This window comes from Haliotis cracherodii, unplaced genomic scaffold (genome assembly GCF_022045235.1).
Source record: "Haliotis cracherodii isolate W230 unplaced genomic scaffold, xgHalCrac1.p SCAF_11, whole genome shotgun sequence".
Taxonomy (NCBI): domain Eukaryota; kingdom Metazoa; phylum Mollusca; class Gastropoda; order Lepetellida; family Haliotidae; genus Haliotis; species Haliotis cracherodii.
The window spans coordinates 1936255-1958164 of record NW_027266266.1 but is presented as its reverse complement, the minus strand read 5'-3'; the positions used below and the strand labels follow the sequence as shown (position 1 = coordinate 1958164).

Below are 21910 nucleotides of genomic sequence, written 5' to 3'. Positions count from 1 at the left end.
ACACTATCAGGGTATGTTTATTTGTTTGATCGTTTGTTGCTTTTTTAACGCCACACTCAGCTATATTCCAGCTATTTGAAGGCGGTCTGTAAACAATCGCGTCTGGGCCAGACAATCCAGTGATTGACATCATGAGCATAGATCTACTCAATTGGGATACGATGACATGCATGAACCAAGTCAGCGAGCCTGACCACCCGATCCCGTTAGCAGCCTCTTACGACAAGCATAGTCGCCTCTTTTGAAAAAAAAATGTTTAACGACGAAGTTTTAGATAGTCGGACGTGTCCCCTACCTCATAGCTCTGCAGCACTGGTTTCGGGTGCGAGAAACTCTTCATATCATACGAATTTCCGAAGCTGTGGTCAGCGCTGTGCGGAGTGTAGGTCGTCCAGGGACTCCCCATGCTGGACTGGTCGTGCATGCTTCGCGGAGTGACACTGGTCATGCTTGACCCCGGGCTGTGGCCGTGGTTCATCGAAGTGTTGGGGGAGTGGCGTGGGGAGCGGCGTGGGGACCCAGAGCGAGGGCTGGAGCGACCGGAAGTCAGACCCGGCCGTGAGGTGCCATCGATCTAAAAATAATAAAAAGAATATCAATAATCAATCATATTCGAAGAATTGAAATATCCATGGTGAATAAACTAATTTACAAACTTTTGTTATCAAAGAGGCGTTTTGTGTGCTTATGTCTGAATGTTAAAATATAATGAACATGACGTGAACCCACACTATAGGCGAATGGAAACGACCACAGTGAAGAGGGAGGTATGAACAGATGAACATCCGGTCCTTCTCTAAGAGTTTGGCGATGTCCCTTCAATCTGTCCGCTATCATGGTGGATATGATTCTGATTCGGAGATAGCATGGCCTCCGACCACATGACTCGTGTTAAGTCCCGCCACGGGCCGGTTTATCATGGTTTTTTTGTTTGTTGTTTAACGCCGCCGTCATACAGCGTCAGAAACAGCCCCCGAGCCTGACCACCCGATCCCGCTAGTCGCCTCTTCCGGAAAGAATGGGTTGCCGAAGACCTATTCTACTCCGGATCTTCACGGAAAGAATGGGTTGCTGAAGACCTATTCTACCCCGGATCTTCACGGAAAGAATGGGTTGCTGAAGACCTATTCTACTCCGGATCTTCACGGGTCCGGTTGATCATGAGGTGAGGCGAAATGGGGTTTAACGTCGCGCTCATAATTATTGCAGTTATTTATCCACGTGTATGCACGTGTGTGTGTCGGTTTTATAGTGCCAGCCCACTGAGATATCACGCACCTAGTAATCACGTATACCCCTGGGTCCTTGTTTTAGCCCCTCAATACCGAATGTCAGACAGGGCAACATCAAGTTCCATCTTTTAACGTCGGTATGACGGCCTGGGATTGAACCAACGAGTGACCGCTTCACATCCAAGAAGTAACGGTAGACATGACCACCCATCTCCAAAACATCCTCAGTTTAGATGAGCATAGTCATGTTTGTTAGGAAAGGTTTCAGTGACCCACCAACAAAGCTTAACTAACCATGTTAATATTTTTTTCTACCTTTATAATGTATGTCCACATCTTGCCCGCCATCCCTGCAACCCTTGCTGCCCAGACGTTGAGACGCACCCTACACAACTGGTGGCTTGTCGCCGGACCTCGACCAAGCACACCCTGAGACTCTATCCCCATACAGTGTTGACATGGTTCGTCACAGTATTTAATTCCTTGCTACAACTAGTTAATTGATCAACAAATAATGAAGTGTCTGCGGATGTTGGAAGGCCGTGATGGAGTTGTGTGCTGTCGATGCCAGATCCCAGATGTCACACACCTGTATTGCACGTGTAAACGTAGGGCAGGTCTGTTCAGTTTGTCCTTTACGTCAATTAACACGTACCCGTAGAAGTAAATACATGATGGGGATGACTGAATATCTAGTTAAAACCAAACCTGATGTTACAGGCATGACTATCCTTAGAGGTAGTGATGGAGCGCTCTTCCCAGGCGCTGTTTAATACCAGAACGAGGCTTACATAAACGTGCCATTTTAGCATCACCTTCTTTTTGTCTCGACCTGTAAGTTAAAACTCTGGTGGCGTGTGCATAAATGGAATAGTTTTTTTATGTGGTCACGGGTTCCTTTAGATCTTCGAGCCTTTGGGTATTGTACGATGTATTCCTTTAATCGGGGGTAAGAATGGTCAATGTGCGTCCAGTGTTGCCATTTTTGTTTGAAATGATACTGATAAAAATGTTTTTGGAAGTGCATTTGTTTCAGTCAATGTGTAAAATCAGACATTTTCAGGCAATGTACCAGCGATGAGATGGAATGGTAGTTGAGGACATGAAACAAGTATAACTGCAACTGACTGCAATATCACAGAAGAACAAGATGTTTACTTAAATGCCACGCATTGTCCAGCATAAAAGTTGCTACGTAGTTCGAGTAGGTATGTACAATGCCCGGTCAGTATGACCTATGGGACGCTAATTTTTTTTTTAAAATGCGTAAAACATACATAGATTAAAAGGAAACAATATAAGTGAAAAAAGTAACATCAGTATAGGCACGCTCAGTCAATAACCCCATGTCTGCATGTCCCCCCGTGTATCCATACTCATACCCGCTCACGTGCATCCGCAACCGCTGCACTTACTTCATCTCACTATATCTACGCCAACCCATGATTTCACATAAACTGACACAAGCTCGGAATGACAGCCGTCTGATGATCTATCATCACCTTCCCCTAAAGGGACACGCCATGTTACCAGTCCGTGTGTCTGGCTGTCTACCGGCATCTGTCACGCCTGCCGCGGCACAGACGAGGAACATCATCGTGGACCTACATCTCGTATAGATGTATTGCATAATACGGCTGGCAGTGTCACAACCCCGTGAAGATCAGTGTTAGAATTGGTCTTCAGCAACCCATAACGGGATCGGGTCGTCAGGTTCGCTGACTTGATTCATGCATGTCATCGTATCTAAAATGAGTACCACCCGTGAAGATACGGGTTAGAAAAGGTCTTAAGCAACCCATGCTTGTCGTAAGAGGCGACTAACGGGATCGGGTGGTCAGACTCGCTGACTTGGTTGTTGCATGTCATCGTATCCCAAGGACGTGGGTCGATGCTTATGATGTCAATCACTTGGCTGTCTGGTCCAGACTCGATTATTTACAGACCGCCATCATATATAAGGAAGATAATTTATGTATGTCAACGTCTTTATTGTTAGGAACACGACGTTTCGGAGTATATATAGCTACTCCTTCACCAGGTGAATACAGCTGGAATATTGTGGAATCCGACGTCACCTTGCATAGAGTGAGTGAGTATGACTTTACGCCGCGTTTAGCAATATTCCAGTAATATCGCGGCGGGAGACGCCAGAAACGGGTTTCACATTGTGCCTATATGGGAGAATCGAACCCAGGTGAACGAACGCGTTAACCACAAGGCTACCCCGCCGCCCCCAAAACATGTTCACCGAAGCTGTCTGACCTGGTATATTTATGTATCCAACTTGTAATTTTGGATTTCGGTCGGCATAATATCACTGAAGGATGCCAGGCTTCAAATGGATATTAATTTACAATTCATTGTTTATTAATGTACAGCAAAATAGTAAGTGGTTGTCATGGCCCTAAATTAATAACCTACAAAAATCGTCCCGTGATCGAATAACCCTTGACCTGTTGCTTGTCAATATTAATTTCAAACAATCAAGTGTCCACTCGAGTCGGTCAAACTGACAAGTACACTAAAAGTCCATCGTATTTATCCTCATCAAGAACAGATAAAATACCCTGTATAAGTGAGGATGGACTACAGCCACCCCACGACGCTCCCGTCAAATGTTCATATGTCAAACAAATATGAGTGACAAGGCTTCTGTGTCATACGTGCATCAACATAATATTCAATACAATTCATATCTCATACAAGTCCAGGGGTCGATGCATAAAGATTCATTGTAAACAAACATGCCGCTCACTGCGCCGTGACCTTTACCCATATCCCCTTGACTGGCTTATCAATAGTAGGGCCCTGTGTCGAGCATAGTTAAAGTGACAGGTCGCGTTGTGTGCTGATGCACAAGGTGTAACGCTGGCGTGGGTGCCGCAACGTGTGCGTTACGACAGCACGAGTGGACATCGCCTGAGTTAGCATCGAACTCTTCACATTGTTGGCGCCATCTTGATGTTGATGATAATCCCCCTCGAGGATTAGGTCCATTGATGTCTGATCCGTGTGTTTTCAGAATGGACAGTTTCTGTTGTGTTTGTTTGTTGTATAACGCCGCAATCAGCAATTTTCCAGTTATAAGACGGCGGTCTGTAAATAATCGAGTCTGGACCAGACAATGCAGTGATTGACAAGATGAGTTTCGACCCACGTCATTCGGGTACGATGACATACCTCAACCCGTTAGTCGCCTCTTACGATAAGCATAGTCGCCTTTTAAGGAAAGCATTGGTTGCTGAAGATCTATTCTACCCCGGAACTCCACGGGTGGGTGACGCAACATGTGCGGTACGACTGCACACGGGTAGACATCGTTTGACCTTGCATCGAACTCTTCACATTGTAAGAGGCCATCTTGATGTTCTTGATAATCCCCCTAGAGGATTAGCTGCATTGATGGGGGCGAAGTGTGTTTTGTTTTCAGTATGGACAGGCAGGATGGACTGGGGGAGTGAATGTGAGTGAGTGGATATGGTTTTACGCCGCTTTTCGCAATATTCCAGCAATATCACCAGAAATGGTTTTCACACATTGTACCCACATGGGGAATCGAACCCAGGTCTTCGGCGTGACAAGCGAACGCTATAACCGCCAGGTTACCATAACGCCCGAGAGAGTGAAGGTAGTGAGTTGTGTTTTACGCCGCTTTGAACGGTATCTTAGTAATGTCACCGTGATTTTTTGCAGTCATATACCTTGTTAAACAAAGCCTGACAAGACTAACGCCGTTATGTTGCAAATAATCGTCGAATGCTCATCGCGGTTTGTTTGGAAACAACAGGGGCGGTCGGGTAGCCCAGTGGTTAAACCGTTCGCTCGTCACGCTGAAGACCCGGGTTCGATTCTCGACATAGGTACAATGTGTGTAGCCTATTTCTGGTGTCCCCCGCTATGACATTGCTGGAATATTGCTAAAAGCGGCGTAAAACCCTTTCACATAACCGCGTAGTGAAAATATAGACGGAGTAAAAAAATGTTGCGTAGTAGTTTTGTTTTACAACTAAAACCTCATCTTCAGTGCTTCCTTTTGACATATATTGAAAACCCCCCAACTATTTGTGCACATAGATTTATTAGGACACTCGTAAATGGATTTATTATCCACTGTGACCGTTCGTACAACACTCATAACTGATTAATAACCTATTATATGTAATATTATTACGATGGCTAAACGTGGCTTTGTTATGTCCTCTGTACAACCAACAGAAGAGGCTTTGTTATGACCTCTGTACAACCAACAGAAGAGGCTTTGTTATGACCTCTGTTCAACCAACAGGAGAGGCTTTGTTATGACCTCTGTACAACCAACAGAAGAGGCTTTGTTATGACCTCTGTACAACCAACAGAAGAGGCTTTGTTATGACCTCTGTACAACCAACAGAAGAGGCTTTGTTATGACCTCTGTGCAACCAACAGGAGAGGCTTTGTTATGACCTCTGTACAACCAACAGAAGAGGCTTTGTTATGACCTCTGTACAACCAACAGAAGAGGCTTTGTTATGACCTCTGTACAACCAACAGAAGAGGCTTTGTTATGACCTCTGTACAACCAACAGAAGAGGCTTTGTTATGACCTCTGTGCAACCAACAGGAGAGGCTTTGTTATGACCTCTGTACAACCAACAGAAGAGGCTTTGTTATGACCTCTGTACAACCAACAGAAGAGGCTTTGTTATGACCTCTGTTCAACCTACAAAAGAGGCTTTGTTATGACCTCTGTACAACGAACAAAAGAGGCCTTGTTATGACCTCTGTACAACCAACAGAAGAGGCTTGTTATGACCTCTGTACAACCAACAGAAGAGGCTTCGTTATGAACTCTGTACAACCAACAGAAGAGGCTTTGTTACAACAGTTTGTACAACATACAGCAGCGATATTTAATGTCTCTTACTAACTGACCAACAGCCTTGCATAAAAACGCAAAATATAGTCAAAACGCTTCACAAGTCTTATATCCAGAATTGTCGAACCAGTTGAATACTGCAAGTGAAACAGGTGTTTACTGTTGCTTATAATTATCAGAGCAGAACATACACCAAGCACAATCAACAACCATGCTGATAAATACATGGGTTATGGAGGGCCTCGCCAACACGTAAACATGGCAGACACACTTATGTGTAGGAATTATTTATGCGGATATAAAAAAAAGGTTAATGCTTGAAATTACACCATACCACAGGAAATAATTGCAGAAGGTTGTTTTTTAAAGGGAACAATGAACTTAATAACTTGCATACCGTTATGACAACTGAATTATACAACTTGTGAGTATACTACGTATACACTTCGCCTTGTCCATTCACATAGCCAACACATAGAACTCAGACGTACTTGTGGCAAAGATGACACCTAGTTCGCATAATATATTACAACAAATGAAGTTGTTTAAATTCGATCAGAATCTGAAAAATTGAACACACACCATCAGCTGAGAAAAGATTGTCGTCTGCCTTCGAATAGCAGACGACGTTGAACGGATGATGTTGAAGCAGACGACAATGACACCATGTAGAAAATGCAGGTAGGTTTGGATGTATCGGGCACTCTGACCAAACATCTACCCCAACAAACATGAAAATAAACATGGCGTACCTGAAATGACTCGATATCCGTGAAAAGCTTTTCATAAAATAAACTGCCGGCATGAAGTAGGTCACACAGGCTGCTGGTAGCAAGGTGAGAAAGACTGGGCAGTCAACTCGAACTAGCGTGCCCCCAGTGTGACACCGAATATCACCCGAGAGAATGTCGTTCACCTCCTTCATTGACAGGGTAATACTACAGTCTGGGCGGCAGAAAATATAATAATCTCGGCGGCCGACTCCCGGCAGTGTTGTAAGGAATATATGGCACAGAGCGTGCTGTGTGTTACAGCTGACGTCCGGGGCTGCAGCATGGTTTGGGGAACTGAATGTGAACTAATTATCTCTCAGGCAAATATTACAATGAACAAAAATGTCAATGATATGTATCGAAAATGGTGCTGACAAAGCTCAAGAGGCGTGGAATGAAATACTCGTCGATGGGTACTGAAGATGGTAAAGAGGCTTGTCAAACGCCCACTCCATGACGTGAACAGAAATAACAAGCGCGATACCGATGGGTGTCGAAATGCCTATCCAAAACAAAAGAAGTCTATTCAAAAGAATGTTCGATTTACAAGAAGGAGGATTACAATAACCGCGACTCTTAAATGAAATCTACGTGAAGCCATAAACATGATATTACGCTCCCTGTCACTATTATTTAGAGATGGGGGGGGGGGGGGGGGGGGGGGGTATTCTCGACCTTAACATGTAACCAAATTACTGCATTACGCGCCTTGATGTTCCCGCGGACAATTGGGTCCACGCTAGAACATACCACGTACCACTATGGTCACAGAATCCCCAAAGTAAGACAGACGTGATGGGGAACTGTTTTGTACTCGACTCCTGTCTCCGTTAATGAGCATCCTCAAGAAGCACCAGAAACTGCATGAATTATATTTGTAGTTTTTCAGAATATTAACGAATCACTATAATCATAACTCACTCGGCATAGGTAAAACAATGATCACACAATCGGATTGTTTAATGTACAAAAAGCCAAAATAACGCAATGGTTCATTCGAGTCAATGTGCCATGCGCACTCATACAAGGAATGACCATTGTCCATGGACGATGTTGGGCCATCTGGAGAGACCTAACAACGACCCCCCGAACCAAGCGCGGTCAGCTGGTCCGGCGCCGGACACCTCTTTTGTCGTAGGTAGGTTTCAGGCGCGGTCTGGTAGCCTTGTGGTTAAAGCGTTCGCTCGTCACGCCAAAGACCTGGGTTCAATTCCCGACAGGAGTACAATATGTGAATCCCATTTCTGGTGTCTCCCTCCGTGACATTGCTGGAATATTGCTAAAAGCGGCGTAAAACCAAAGTCACTCACTCAGTAGGGTTCTACTTTTCACATCTGAAACCCATGTCTGATATGATCCACGCGCAACACGGAGGGTGATGTATTTGTTGAGGTTGTGTTTGTCGCTTTTGGACTTCAGTTAATGTGAAATTGAGGGTGGGGAAACAGAGTGATGTGTTTGAAGACAAAAACGTCTGATTATAATTGGTTGATTTGTTGTTTAACGCCACTCTCAGAAATATTCCAGCCATATGCCTCTGAGCATACTATAATCAGAGGTCCGTGAAGATCCGGGGTAGAAAAGGTCTACAGCAACCCATGCTTGCCATAAAAGACGATTATGCTTGTCGTAAGAAGCGACTAACGGGATCGGGTGGTCAGACTCGCTGACTTGGTTGTTGCATGTCATCGTATCCTAAGAACGTGGGTCGATGCTCATGATGTCAATCACTGGTTTATCTGGTCCAGACTCGATTATTTTACAGACCGCCGTCATATAGCTGGAATATTGCTGAGTGTGGCGAGTGCGGCGTTAAACAACAGACAAAACAAAGAAAATGCGTGTTCGGGCCCTGCTTTCATGACAGGTATTGAAGCAGTGGCCGAAATATACACCCCAGCATCTGGGACAAAATCCGTCCCTCATATATGTTGTATCGTACACAGGATGACACTGAGATGTAATCGTATATTTCCTTATAAAATAATACCAGTTACTTTCACAGGGAATATTTTGTAACTTCTTGCTCAAACATTACAGAGTCACTTCATTTGTTTCACTCACGCCAACGAGTGAGCGTACATTAGAATGGAACCAAACCGTGTGGGAATCGAACCCGGGTATTCTGTCTGACGAGTCAACGTTACAATCACTGGGCCACCCTAACTCCCTTAATAATATTTAGGTGCAACGATTACAATCCTGACTGAATATCCACTATAAAGGTGTTACCGTCTTCCGTCCAGCCCTTCTCATTCTTTATTCACAATTAAAACCTTAACACGCCATCTTCTAAACACCATTCACTGTACAATAACTCTGTCAAAAACTCTGCCAATAGGTCAAGAAGTAATCACAGCCCTGTCTTGTGTCAACACCTTGAAATAAGGTCCGGTTTCGGACAGGACATGGCTGTTTGTCCACTGACTGTCCGAACGGACATTATGGGAGGGGTAGCGTCACTAACAACCCTCGTCCATGTTGCTTCCCGCCCTTACTGTGCCCCCCTCCTTACTGTAACGACCGGGCCCATGTCACAGCACGCGGTGGAATGCAGGAACTAGGCTTAAAACATGGGAGCAATGTGGACGCAGTATTTTCATTAACTAAAAACGTGTTTTGGGCCATCAAGGTCACTCTAAGGTCACTCTAAGGTCACGCGAACTACAGTGACACGACTTGTGACCGAGGCTTATTCGATAAACTGCATGCCAAACAAATGTTGACATTGATCACGCATACCCGACCATATGCCATACTGTTATTATAATGGTTACTTTTCAGGTTATTGTCCGGTGGGAATCCGCGCCGAATAGGTCCTGGTGGTTGTGCTCAATACGAGCAAATATGAAGAAAATGCTCAGCAATGAGTTGGCTTAAAACACTGGTTGTTGATAGTTACATTAATTATGATAGGAGTTACGTTCCACACATGGGGACAATGATTTTACGGTACTTTAACCTCTTGGGCAAGAGCCAGTCTCCTGAATGCGTTTGTTGGAAATAGTATGGACCAATAAATATACAACTCAAAGGGAATGTTATAGTCGGAGTATTTTAGAGGACAACTGCGTCAGATAAGCAGGATGCCTACGCCATGCGAAGTCCTGGTGGGACTATGATTGTTAATTGCGTGTCCTCGTACCCCGACCGCGTGAAGTATTGCTCATGCTATCAACCGCTGGTTTAACAAACACGTTATGTACATACTCTCTTCGTCACGTGCATCTTCCCGAGGCAAGAGAGTTAACTGACTTTAAAAGTCCAGTTTCCACCCTTGCCGAACTAGGCTGGAATTACTGGGCTCGATCGTAGCGCCACCAGTGGCTATTACCAGCTATGTCCCTTCTAAGCCTCGCCTATGGACCAATCAGATTCCACCTCTCGTATCACTTGCGTTTGCTTCACACAAAAAGGTCAGGACGATCTGATCGATAATCAATATTTATATTGTGATAAAACGTGTCTTACATCGCGAAATGCATCAAATCACGTGAGCACCTTGCTTAAAAACATGAAAAAAATTGGAAAATATTTGCTGACAACGAGTTGGCGGTGCACATGCTTTGCAAATCCTGCAATCGACCGAAATCTGAACGACAGTTAACGAACCGGATTTCGATTTCGGTGCCCGATTTTGATTGGACTATGCATAGACTCGTTAACTGGACTTTTATAGTCAGTTAACTCTCTTGCCTCGGGAAGATGCGTCCCGTGAAGATCCGGGGTAGAAGAGGTCTTCAGCAACCGTAAAAGGCGACTATGCTTGTATGAGACGACCAACGGGATCACGTGGTCACGCTCGCTGACTTGTATGACGCATGTCATCGTATCCAAAATGCGAAGATCGATGCGCATGACGTCAATTATTCACTGACCGCCGGCATATAGCTGGAATATGCTGAGAGCGGCGTTAAACAAAAAATAACAACAAGAAACCAAACACGACATACTCTTGTCAGTTGGCAATACTCAGTCCATGTCTAAAGGCCGACACACAGCACACCTATCAATAGTATCAATATGTTGTTTCAGAACCCCAAGCAGTGTCCTCACAAATCATCTACCTGCTGTTACAATGCTGTGAATATGTTACTACGCGTCACGTGATAACTGTCACCGTGACTTATATAAAAATAGAACGCTTCACGCACGTCAAGGCCACAGCGACCTTCTATCACCTGTCGCACTATCTCCCTCACAACTGGTTTGACATGAGCTCGTCGTGCGAGACAGAATGACGTTTAATGAGCATGATTGAACGACTATGACTGGCACAACTGACTGCTTTGCTAAGAATACAGAGATAGTATGGCTGTGCCGTGTAGTCGATATTGGCTCACAACCTTCTTCATACACACGATAAGTATAAAAGTAACACTTTGGTTCACAATTGTGAGTCACGAAAACCAAGATGAATGGGTGTGAAGCACCCTGACTTATTGCACGTGACCTGCATGCCAGGATTAAATCTCGAAACCGATTTATGAAATATGATTAAAAAGTTATTTTTCATATAGGCTTCAATACGTGCAATTTATAATGGTATCGTTGGAAGAATCTTTCCTCAGTGTAACATGAAAAACTATGGACAAAATCACAATAGAGTCCCCCAAAATGGTTGATGGTTGATGTTATTATCTATCTATATATACCACTCAAAAGAAGTTAAAGAACGCCCGATCCTTTTATATTACTATAGTTATTATTTCACACGGTAATATGAAAGAATCGGGATTTCCTGAACTTCTTTGGAGGAGTATAGCACTCCGGTCAGATGACAACTGGATTAACCTGAGGTATCACTCATCCTCGATTAACCAGTAGCACATATCTGCATATAAATGCCTGGGACAATTTCAGCGGCCGCAGATAACACCTGAATATCTTGCCGAGATTACGATATGAAATTTGGCTAGGATAGCATTGTTGTCGGATTCGAATGTCATAACGTAAACATAGGCGTCCAATCAAATTACATTCTCGAGCGCTTGGAGTGTGACGTCACTGAGAAGAGAAATAAAGAGAGTGACGTCACTAAAACAAGAAGCTATGGCAGCGAATGGATCATGGTCTTTGTCATACATTACAGATAGTAAACGCTGGACAGTCGAGGATGTTTGGCTATATTTTGGTACAGGCGTTTTACAAGCCGAGGTGTCTATTTCTGAGCCACAAACCTATACATACACTGACATATGACTGGCACATTTCGGTCAAGAGCGCAGGTCTCGAATCCAGCTCGCTCCGCCATTCTAAGCTGTGGGCGTGGCTTGAAGTTGAAGGCTATCTTTCAGATAACAGTCGCGGGCTCTCAAACTTCAATAATGTAACAGTACAGCTTATCTGTGCAAGTCGCGACGACACACTGTACGACGTCACACTCGATCATCCAGTTAATATTATCTGTGTTAAATATGAATGGTGATCAATTACACTGCACAATCGATGACGTGTGTACGTAAGCAAAATAATATTTATTTTTTCATTCACAATATCACGTCTGATACGTTATGGGAGCTGAAATCTCAGTCAGATTTATTTATCTTTCTTGACTGATGTTCATTTGACATACCCAAAAGTTATATTTGAGCTGTTACCAATGGTTACCGAGAGAGGTCACAACTAACGTGAATATATGACACGCTGGTCTGTACAGAAACATTGCAACACTCTTTGCAACACGCTTTTCATCCTCCATCATACACTCCTAGAATGTTAACACTAGATGTCAGTTTGAAGAATTCATTTAAATATATCTTTGCAGAGTTAATACATTATTGACCATAGCCTCTATAGGTTTAATAATGTATCTGCAACAGGGTAAACACACGAACCCCACTGCAAGGTTGATAAAGGTTTGGTATATAAGACCTTAAGGGGTGAAGCATTAACCTGGTGGTTCAAGTGTTCGCTGGTGACGCCTAACATCCGGGTTCGATTCGCCACCTGAGCAATGAGCATCAACTCGTGGGTTGTTTCGGCGCAATAGAAATGTCCATCATCTTTACACGGGTAGAATGTGTGAAGCCCATTGTTGGAGTCTCCCCGCCTTCATAACGCTCGAACATTGCAAACAGCGTCGTAAAACGCAACTTTTTCACACCTAAATTGGACGTTTATTAATACATTTCAATGCCGCTTGTTGTATTTGATGGGCACAACATATGCGACACATTATCAAACCTTCAACAAGAAATGACATATAAAATTCAGAAGCGGCCCACAATGAATTGTTTGATAGGCACTATAATACTTAGAAGTTGTCGGATGACAAAGCAGACACAAATTCTGAAAATGTTGTCATTCATACATCGTGTCTCCTTTGTCGGCCACAGCCGACTGCCGCCTCCAGTGTAAAAGAGGGGCACAAGACAGTTCCTTCAATGAAAGGAAATATTTATAGTCAATGCCACCTTGCAGGTTACTGCGGGACTGGGTGGGAGAATAGTTCCTACTCATGACGGAATGTTGGTCTGAATGGCTGACACCTGTGACAATTGCTTCTCACGCTGACTCAATCTCAGTGAATTGGAGACGCGTTACGCATGCGTCTGGCCACACTGCCCGACCAGTCCTTGGTGAAAACTGACAATATGAACCATGTCTATAGGATAAATAGATCTACTGTAGTAGTTTTCTGCAGAATTTCTGCAACAAATGAGACGCTGATTTGGGAGATATGTGACTTTTTAGCGTTAATTACCGAATATTGTGCATGTGTTTGATAATGGCAAGTCACTATCGTCATTATTTATTTTTTTGATGTATGGTATTAGGGAATCAGTACATTCTAACTTGGTTGTTTAAACATTATCTGGGCGGATGAACGGACACCAGCTGTGCATTTGTATAGTCAGCTCAAAGTTACCTCTCGTGGCCAACTCGTGTCATTCCGGGACAAGCCGAATAGCGGGTTACGCAAAGAGGCGAATGGTGACGAATGACTCGCATCCGTAACCTGCAGTCTCCATTCGGCTTGTCCCGGAATGACACGAGTAATCACGAATGGCAATTGCATGCCCATTGCTGGTTACTAACAGGGAAGGGTGATGACGAATGCGTAATCAGACCTGGCTTCGAGGAAGTGATTAATAAGGAAACCCTTATGGAAGCACTGTTTTCTAATTGAAATCTATATCAATGCAAGGATATCAGTATTTGAAACTTAAAGAAACTATAATCTCGAATAGGAGTGTGCACGACCCCCATGTGGCTGAATGTAAATACGACGATATGTGAAACACGCAAAACAAACAGATACTATTTCCCTACCACCTCCCCACGGTGCCTATGACTCACTAGGCCGTGTGGTCTTATCTAGATTGTTATGCAGGCGGGTGGGTCAGGAATGTCCACTGATATATAGGACACGTCAACAACGTCGTGTAATGGTTGGGGAAATAATATATTGGGAAGTCACGTCGCTGGAAAGTAGCTATGAAAATTCGACTTATTTATGTTATGGAGATGAACGTGTCCACATACGCTGTGGTACCCAGTTTGTTTCGATGCTTTCATGGTCCTACAATTGCTAAATAAGGCAATGTTTTGTGGTTGTTTAGTTGATGTTTGTTTGTTGTTTACGCCGCAATATGCCAGCTATATAACGGCGGCCTGTAAATAATCGAGTCTGGACCAGTGATTGATTTAAAGAAGAACGACCCACGCCGCTGGGGTAGATGGCACACCATCACCCAAGTCACTGAGGCTGACCACCTCACCCATTAAGTCGCATCTGATATTTTTCGATATTGAGTCGCTAGATGTCTGAATTCGCCATCATTATGTTTCTAGGTTTGTCAGCACCATAACCATTCTCGTGGGTTTCACCGAAGTGGTCTGAGACCTGCATCACTTCGGGCTTTCCTCCCACATTAAGCTGACACGCCGTGATATAACTGGAATACTGTTAAAAGTGGCGATAAACCCAACTCACTCACTCACTTTATGTTTGAAACGTCGATGCGATGTTAAAGTATAGCTCACTCACTCATCAATGATATCGATCTGGTACACATGAAATTATAACACTTTGATAATCAGCACTTCAACCCATACTATTCGGTTTAGTTTTATCACAAACACCCTCGGGACACCATATTGTATTATCAGATATATTATTCTATATGGTCTAATTCTGTCCAGAAAATGGAAAACCTAAACATCACTGCACGAGGGTGTGTGTGTGTGTGCGTGTTATGTAATACGAAACCCCACAGACACAGAAAAGTGACCCCGAGTTGATCAGCCCTAGTTATCTCCAAAACGCCGAGCGCCAGGCAGGGAAACAACAAATACCATCTCTTAACGTCCTTTGGTGTAACGCGGCCGGGGATCAAATCAGCGGCTTCCATTTCTGGGCATACGCTCTACCGCCAGACCACGGAGACGGTCTTCAGTTCAGAAACATAGTTCAGCAACACATTAATATAAAATACATTAAGATTGAATTTTGTGTCATCTTCCGTGTTTGCATGGTGAGATTTTCTTAAATTCGACACTGAGGAGAGTAAGGTAGGTCACAAAGTCACGTATAATCCTGAGCTCCGTGACGAGGCGTGTGGTCTCCGATATCAGGCGACATTAAGCCGTGAGTGGTAGTCAGCGGGCACCTGCACAACATTTGCGATAGAGGATTGTCAGTTACCACATCCCGGAAAGATTTGTCACTTGAGTACGCGTCACTCTCGCTTAATCTAGAGATTACGTCAGTGGGTGAACATACAACTTTGATAATCCACAGCTAAATCGTGACACAATTAGATTGATGGCTTCACAAAGTATCAGATAGATGTGTCAACAGATCATCTTACACTCACCCCGAAACTTAACGTCATGACACCGTCCGTCGATATACAACCATTTATAGTGAAACCTTAAACAGCTAACTCGTTCTGGCATTTCAGACGATTTACTTTGAGGTCCTGGTCGAACGCTTCAGGACACAGTCGTCAACATCAACAGTCGTCTACATATCATCTTACCTCAGGGGAGATAATTGATATCAGAGATTATTCTGTAAGCTAACGCAGCAACTATTACCGTACCAGAAATAAACACGAGTCTTCCTGGTGATACAATCTCAGTGTAAATAGTGCGGTGGAGTACGCATGTATTCACACCATTAGTTCATGGTTGTCTGGCGATCGGCATTAAGGGGCTAAAACAAGGACTGGTCAGCTAGGAGTCAGTATACTAAGTCTGAGTGGGGTATTCATGTTAAACTGCGGCATGGTATCTCTAGCTAGCGCTATAAATCGGCATTTGTCCGGACTAGTACAAGCAGCCACACACACATGCATGCACGTCGCTATATAAGTGCAATAATTGTGGACGCGACGTTAAACCTCATTTAACCTCACCTCATTGCCACGGGCAGGGTGAGTGAGTGAGTGAGTGAGTGAGAGAGTGAGAGAGTGAGTTGATGGGTGAGTACGTAAGTGAGTGAGGGAAGGGGGTTTTGCTTCACTTTTAGCATTATTACAGCAATATCACGGCTGGGGACACTAGTAACGAGCTTCACATTGATGAATGAATGACACATATATATGGATAGGTAACAGATCAGGATGGGATTCTCGACGGATGAAATCAGTCGAATCAACTGAGGTTTCGGTGGAAAACACATCTGCAACTGCAACGCATGTCAAACAATTTTATTCATCAATATAATGTCGCAAAAAAACCCGATGCATCTCAAACACGCTGTAACTAACGTATGAGTAAATAGTCATTTACACCGCTTTTTGTAACAACCAACTATTTCTAGAACAGGGACATCTGACGGGCTTCACACATCGTATCCATTTGGGAGTCGAACCTGGCTTGCGAGCGGACTACGTAACCACTAGACTACTAGGACTGACATACAAGGAACTGAGCACTGTGAGGTGGATCACAGGGGAGTAGAAGGAGTTCCTGCCTGGGTGAGAGTGTGCGGCGCTCCAGGCTTACAAAGCAAAAAGTACATCACCAGGAAGTCAAAGGGGCCATTGTTGTATAAGACATAAAAATGGGCGTATCTACTCTGACTCTAATTGTCTGCGTTTGATCAGGGTGTATTTGTTCTGGATCACCCAGCTGTGGTCGCCGAGGCAGAATGTAACGCGTTCACTGAAACTGCCACGCAAAACCATAAGGTCTGCAACGCTTGGCTATGCGTAACCATGGTAACTTGACATTGACACTTTATTTTATTTCCCAAAAGCGTATGTTCAAATACAAAAGAGCACTTGGGGACGATGTCTGTGCTGGTGATGTGTGTCTGACAACGTGTATAATAGGGAGTAGACATACGGTAAGAACAAATGAGAGACTTGCTTCTTAAGGTCTGACGTTTGTTGTGGAACGAGAGGAGCGATATTGATGTTAACACTCTACCTGCTTTAGTAGAGCTCCTAACCAACAAAGATACCCATTCAGTGTGATGGGCCTGGTAGCTGGAGATAAGGGATACAGGAAATGTATTGGACACGCTTGGAAGCCGGGGGTTCCTACCGAGAACCATCCTCTTTCCTCCAGGGTAGCATGTCTCCATTGTATTATGATTAAAGACCTTCGGTCACTGGGACAGTCAGGGACAGCGGGGAACGTGTTCTAATCCAGAATCACCATAACAATAAAGGTGAAACTGCCTACCTGTATGACACTGGAAGGTGAAACTGCCTACCTGTATGACACGAGAAGGTGAAACTGCCTACCTGTATGACACGAAAAGGTGAAACTGCCTACCTGTATGACACGAGAAGGTGAAACTGCCTACCTGTATGACACTAGAAGGTGAAACTGCCTACCTGTATGACACGAGAAGGTGAAACTGCCTACCTGTATGACACAAGAAGGTGAAACTGCCTACCTGTATGACACGAGAAGGTGAAACTGCCTACCTGTATGACACGAGAAGGTGAAACTGCCTACCTGTGTGACACGAGAAGATTAAACTGCCTACCTGTATGACATGAGAAGGTGAAACTGCCTACCTGTATGACACGAGAAGGTGAAACTGCCTACCTGTATGACACGAGGTGAAACTGCCTACCTGTATGACACGAGAAGATTAAACTGCCCACCTGTATGACACGAAAAGGTGAAACTGCCTACCTGTATGACACAAGAAGGTGAAACTGCCTACCTGTATGACCCGAAAAGGTGAAACTGACTACCTGTATGACACAAGAAGGTGAAACTGCCTACCTGTATGACACGAGAAGGTGAAACTGCCTACCTGTATGACACGAGAAGGTGAAACTGCCTACCTGTATGACACAAGAAGGTGAAACTGCCTACCTGTATGACACGAGAAGGTGAAACTGCCTACCTGTATGATACGAGGTGAAACTGCCTACCTGTGTGACACGAGAAGATTAAACTGCCTACCTGTATGACATGAGAAGGTGAAACTGCCTACCTGTATGACACGAGAAGGTGAAGCTGCCTACCTGTATGACACGAGGTGAAACTGCCTACCTGTATGACACGAGAAGATTAAACTGCCCACCTGTATGACACGAGAAGGTGAAACTGCCTACCTGTATGACACAAGAAGGTGAAACTGCCTACCTGTATGACACAAGAAGGTGAAACTGCCTACCTGTATGACACGAGAAGGTGAAACTGCCTACCTGTATGACACTAGAAGGTGAAACTGCCTACCTGTATTACACTAGAAGGTGAAACTGCCTACCTGTATGACATACTTCTTTTGAGGGTTGTTAATGGCGTCCAGGTTCATCATCTTTCCCTTCTTCAGCTCGCTGATGCTCTTCCCCACGTGCGTCTTGCAGAAACACTCCTTGTCCTTGCTGCCATTCTTGTTGTTCCGATAAAACGACTGCGTCGTGAGCGGCACCCCACAGATCCGACATCGGAAACACTGTTTGTGGAATAAAACTCCAACGTTGATCTGATCATCGGGGAACGCTTGCTTATTACACCGAAAACAGGGGTCGATGGGATCCGGCTCGGCCGCTCGCTCGTACTTGAATTCATACAACGATGCCTTCTCGTAGGTAAAGGAATACTTATACGTCTTGTTTTCGTCCTCCGACTCATGAACCAATACCCGACCCTCGGGCTCGGGGGAGGGGGCTGACATGGCTAGAGGTGATCCCGGGGCTGGTAATCCGTAAATGAATAAAATCACAAGCACTGGTATAATCCGTTGACAGGCTTGTCCGCCGCCGTTCTCTGACTGACACGCTCAGCTCTGTTGTGGCTGGGAACACTGACCTAGATTACCTGGGCTTGAATAACACAGGCACATAGCATTTATATATTCAAATAAAGCCAGGTCCAGTTTCCTGTAAAGGGAGACAACTGCTGTGGTGTTGCAAGGGGTGGTGTTAATGCATACCTGCGTCGGTTGGCCCTGATCGTGTGTTGACAATGGTTCTGGTAATCACAAAGTAACTTTCAGTGTGGTATGTGCAAACGTGACGACGCGCAGAGGACGCCATTCGTTCCGTGAATTCTCTCTCCATTGAAGACGTTAATGATAGCGTTTATGGCCTCATTGTCTACACCTATGTGGTACATTTGTAGCCACTGTTTGAGAATTGAAAAAAATAATTTCAACTTAACAGAATTAAGTTTCGATAACGGCTCCTTTGATCGTAGTAGGCGCTTATCAAAGGTCTATTCATACAGTTTTATTCTGGTATATAGTAGAATTAAGTAATCCATAATGTGAAAACGGGAAGCAATTGCATCCTTGAGTAACTCGAGCATTTCTGCAAAATATGATTTAATAAAGCGATCATGTTCTCTGTATGATTGGATTAGTGAGTAAGTTGGGTTAACAGTTTTCCAGTTATATCACAGCATGTCAGCTTAATGTGGGAGGAAAGCCCGAAGTAATACAGGTCCAACGCTCTCCTTCAACTAAAGCTCACTCACTCACTCTATTTTCTAATGACGTAATCATGTTCTCCAGACAATAATTATATAATCCATACCAACAGCGAACTCAGCAGGATACAACAAGGAAAGTAGGTTTTCTTTGGACACCGCCAAGAAACGTAACAAATATAGATATTATGATATTGTGTCTGTGAGATCTAATAATATTTTAGTCACATCACGGTGTCCAAACTTATGTGTTACGCATGTTTTCGGCCAGACGAGCTTTAAAAGCAAATATATGGTGCTGACAGATCACTGGCCATAGTCGGGACTTATCTGAATTTCGAACTCAGAACCAGCTGAACCCGTGAAGATCCGGGATAGAATAGGTCTTCAGCAACTCATGCGTAAAAGGCACTATGCTTGTCATAAGATATCAATCACTGGATTGTCTGGTCCAGGTTCGATCATTTACAGAAGGTCGTCATTTAGCTAGAATATTGCTGGAGTGTGGCGTTAAACAACAAACAAACACAGAAAAATCCCAAACAACCAGCTGATCCTAGCAGCTTAGGGAGGTAACTCTGCAATATCACGGCGGGGGACTTCACACATTGTGCCCATGTGGGGAATCGAACCCAAGTCTTCGGCGTGACGAGCGAACACTTTAACCACAAGGCTACCCTACTGCCCATGTGTCCAAATAAACAATGTTGAACAGTGATAGAGTATTACTGAATTACAAGTCTTTTCTTAGCAACGTTTGGTATAATTCTGGTTAGATTTCGCATATGTACGCACTTCCCGATCTGAAGGTAGATCACGTGACGCGATCTCTTTACTAAAACCGGTCGAAACAATACGGTTCCCAAAAGGATTAACCGGTTGTGTTGGGTGTTCTATTGCACTTCACCACCTGGATATTATATTTTTGATTCGGAAGTGATGTCACCATCACCCACTCCGTTCTCACTAACCTAGCACAGAATAACTTTCGCACAGGAGTGTAATTTGATTGGACGACTAGTTTTAGCTTTTTGTTGCCAGAACCGAAGCTCAAAACGAAGCTTTGGTGGTGAATAACATGGCGATATAATACACTGGAAAATCGGGGGTGGGACTTCACGTACTTTCTCCTCACTATTTTAACAGTTCAAACATAATCGGCTAGGCGTCCACACAACACGTACCTTTACTTACGGGGGCACTAGGCTTAAACGGGTACAATGTGTGAAGCCCATTGCTGGTGTCCCCCGCCGTGATATTGCTGGAATATTGCTAAAAGCGGCGAAAACCATACTCACTCACTCACTATGCTAAAACAGTACAGCGAAGTGTTTGTTAACTTTCCACTTGACAAATGTTCACCAACCATAGAAAACATGAAACTGGATATTTATATGACGCTTCGAACAATTAGTCCCCTTTGAAAGATGCAATGGTGTCCTCCTTTTTGACCCCTTAGCGACCGTCATTGTTGAGGAAATAAATGTCTTTCTTGCATTTGCGTGACGTAGTCTTTGTTAGACTTATACGTCCGACCGTTCAACCTTCCTGTTATTTTCTGCATCTAAATAAAACAAAATTACACATAATACTTATTTTACATTTAGATGAATACAATATTATTCCTGGTGATTTAAATAGGAATTATTCTTTGAGGTTTCAGAGCATTGTTCATACCAGGATGTATAGATTGTAGCAGATGGAGGGAAATATTTCTTCCATAATTTCACGGAGGGATTTCTTATGCTTGTCATGTTATTTGTGTTATCCGTGCTATTATAACGCATATTTCTCATAAGGGCTAAGAAGCCAATATTAACGTATTATGAAATTCATGTTGTAAACCCATTCTACATGTTCTGAAACTATTGCAACTGCCATGTGACATGGGCGTGGCAGTCCTAACAACAACGCAATAGATTCATATCTGGTCCTGTTATTTATAGAGAATCCCGAACAATAACAGGAAGCCTAATTTCAACATATACCGTTAGAAACCGGCTCTGCATTGTCCAAGCTCAAGGTCGCCGAAAAAAACCGAAAACGGTTGTATTGTTGGAATGTGATTAAGGAATATTATGACAAGCGCCCCCAACGGATACTGGTCTGCTGTTGGCTCTGTATCACATGAGTGCAATAATGACTTTACCAGTAAGCATATGAAGCGTGTGAAGTGGATGACAATCTTAAGACTCGCC

General features: G+C 43.9%; 1 protein-coding gene across 1 annotated transcript in view; it reads right to left on the bottom strand.

The window, feature by feature from the left end:
- The window catches only part of LOC139456082 (hillarin-like), a 28032-nt gene extending 8948 nt beyond the window's left edge, over window positions 1-19084 (bottom strand). The window contains exons 1-2 of the mRNA XM_071237603.1: window positions 18550-19084; window positions 296-574 (exon numbers count right to left, since the gene is read on the bottom strand). Coding sequence (XP_071093704.1) covers window positions 296-574; window positions 18550-18960 — 690 coding nt within the window. The 5' untranslated portion in view covers window positions 18961-19084. The remainder of the gene's footprint in view (window positions 1-295; window positions 575-18549) is intronic.
- Between the last annotated feature and the right edge of the window lie 2826 nt (window positions 19085-21910).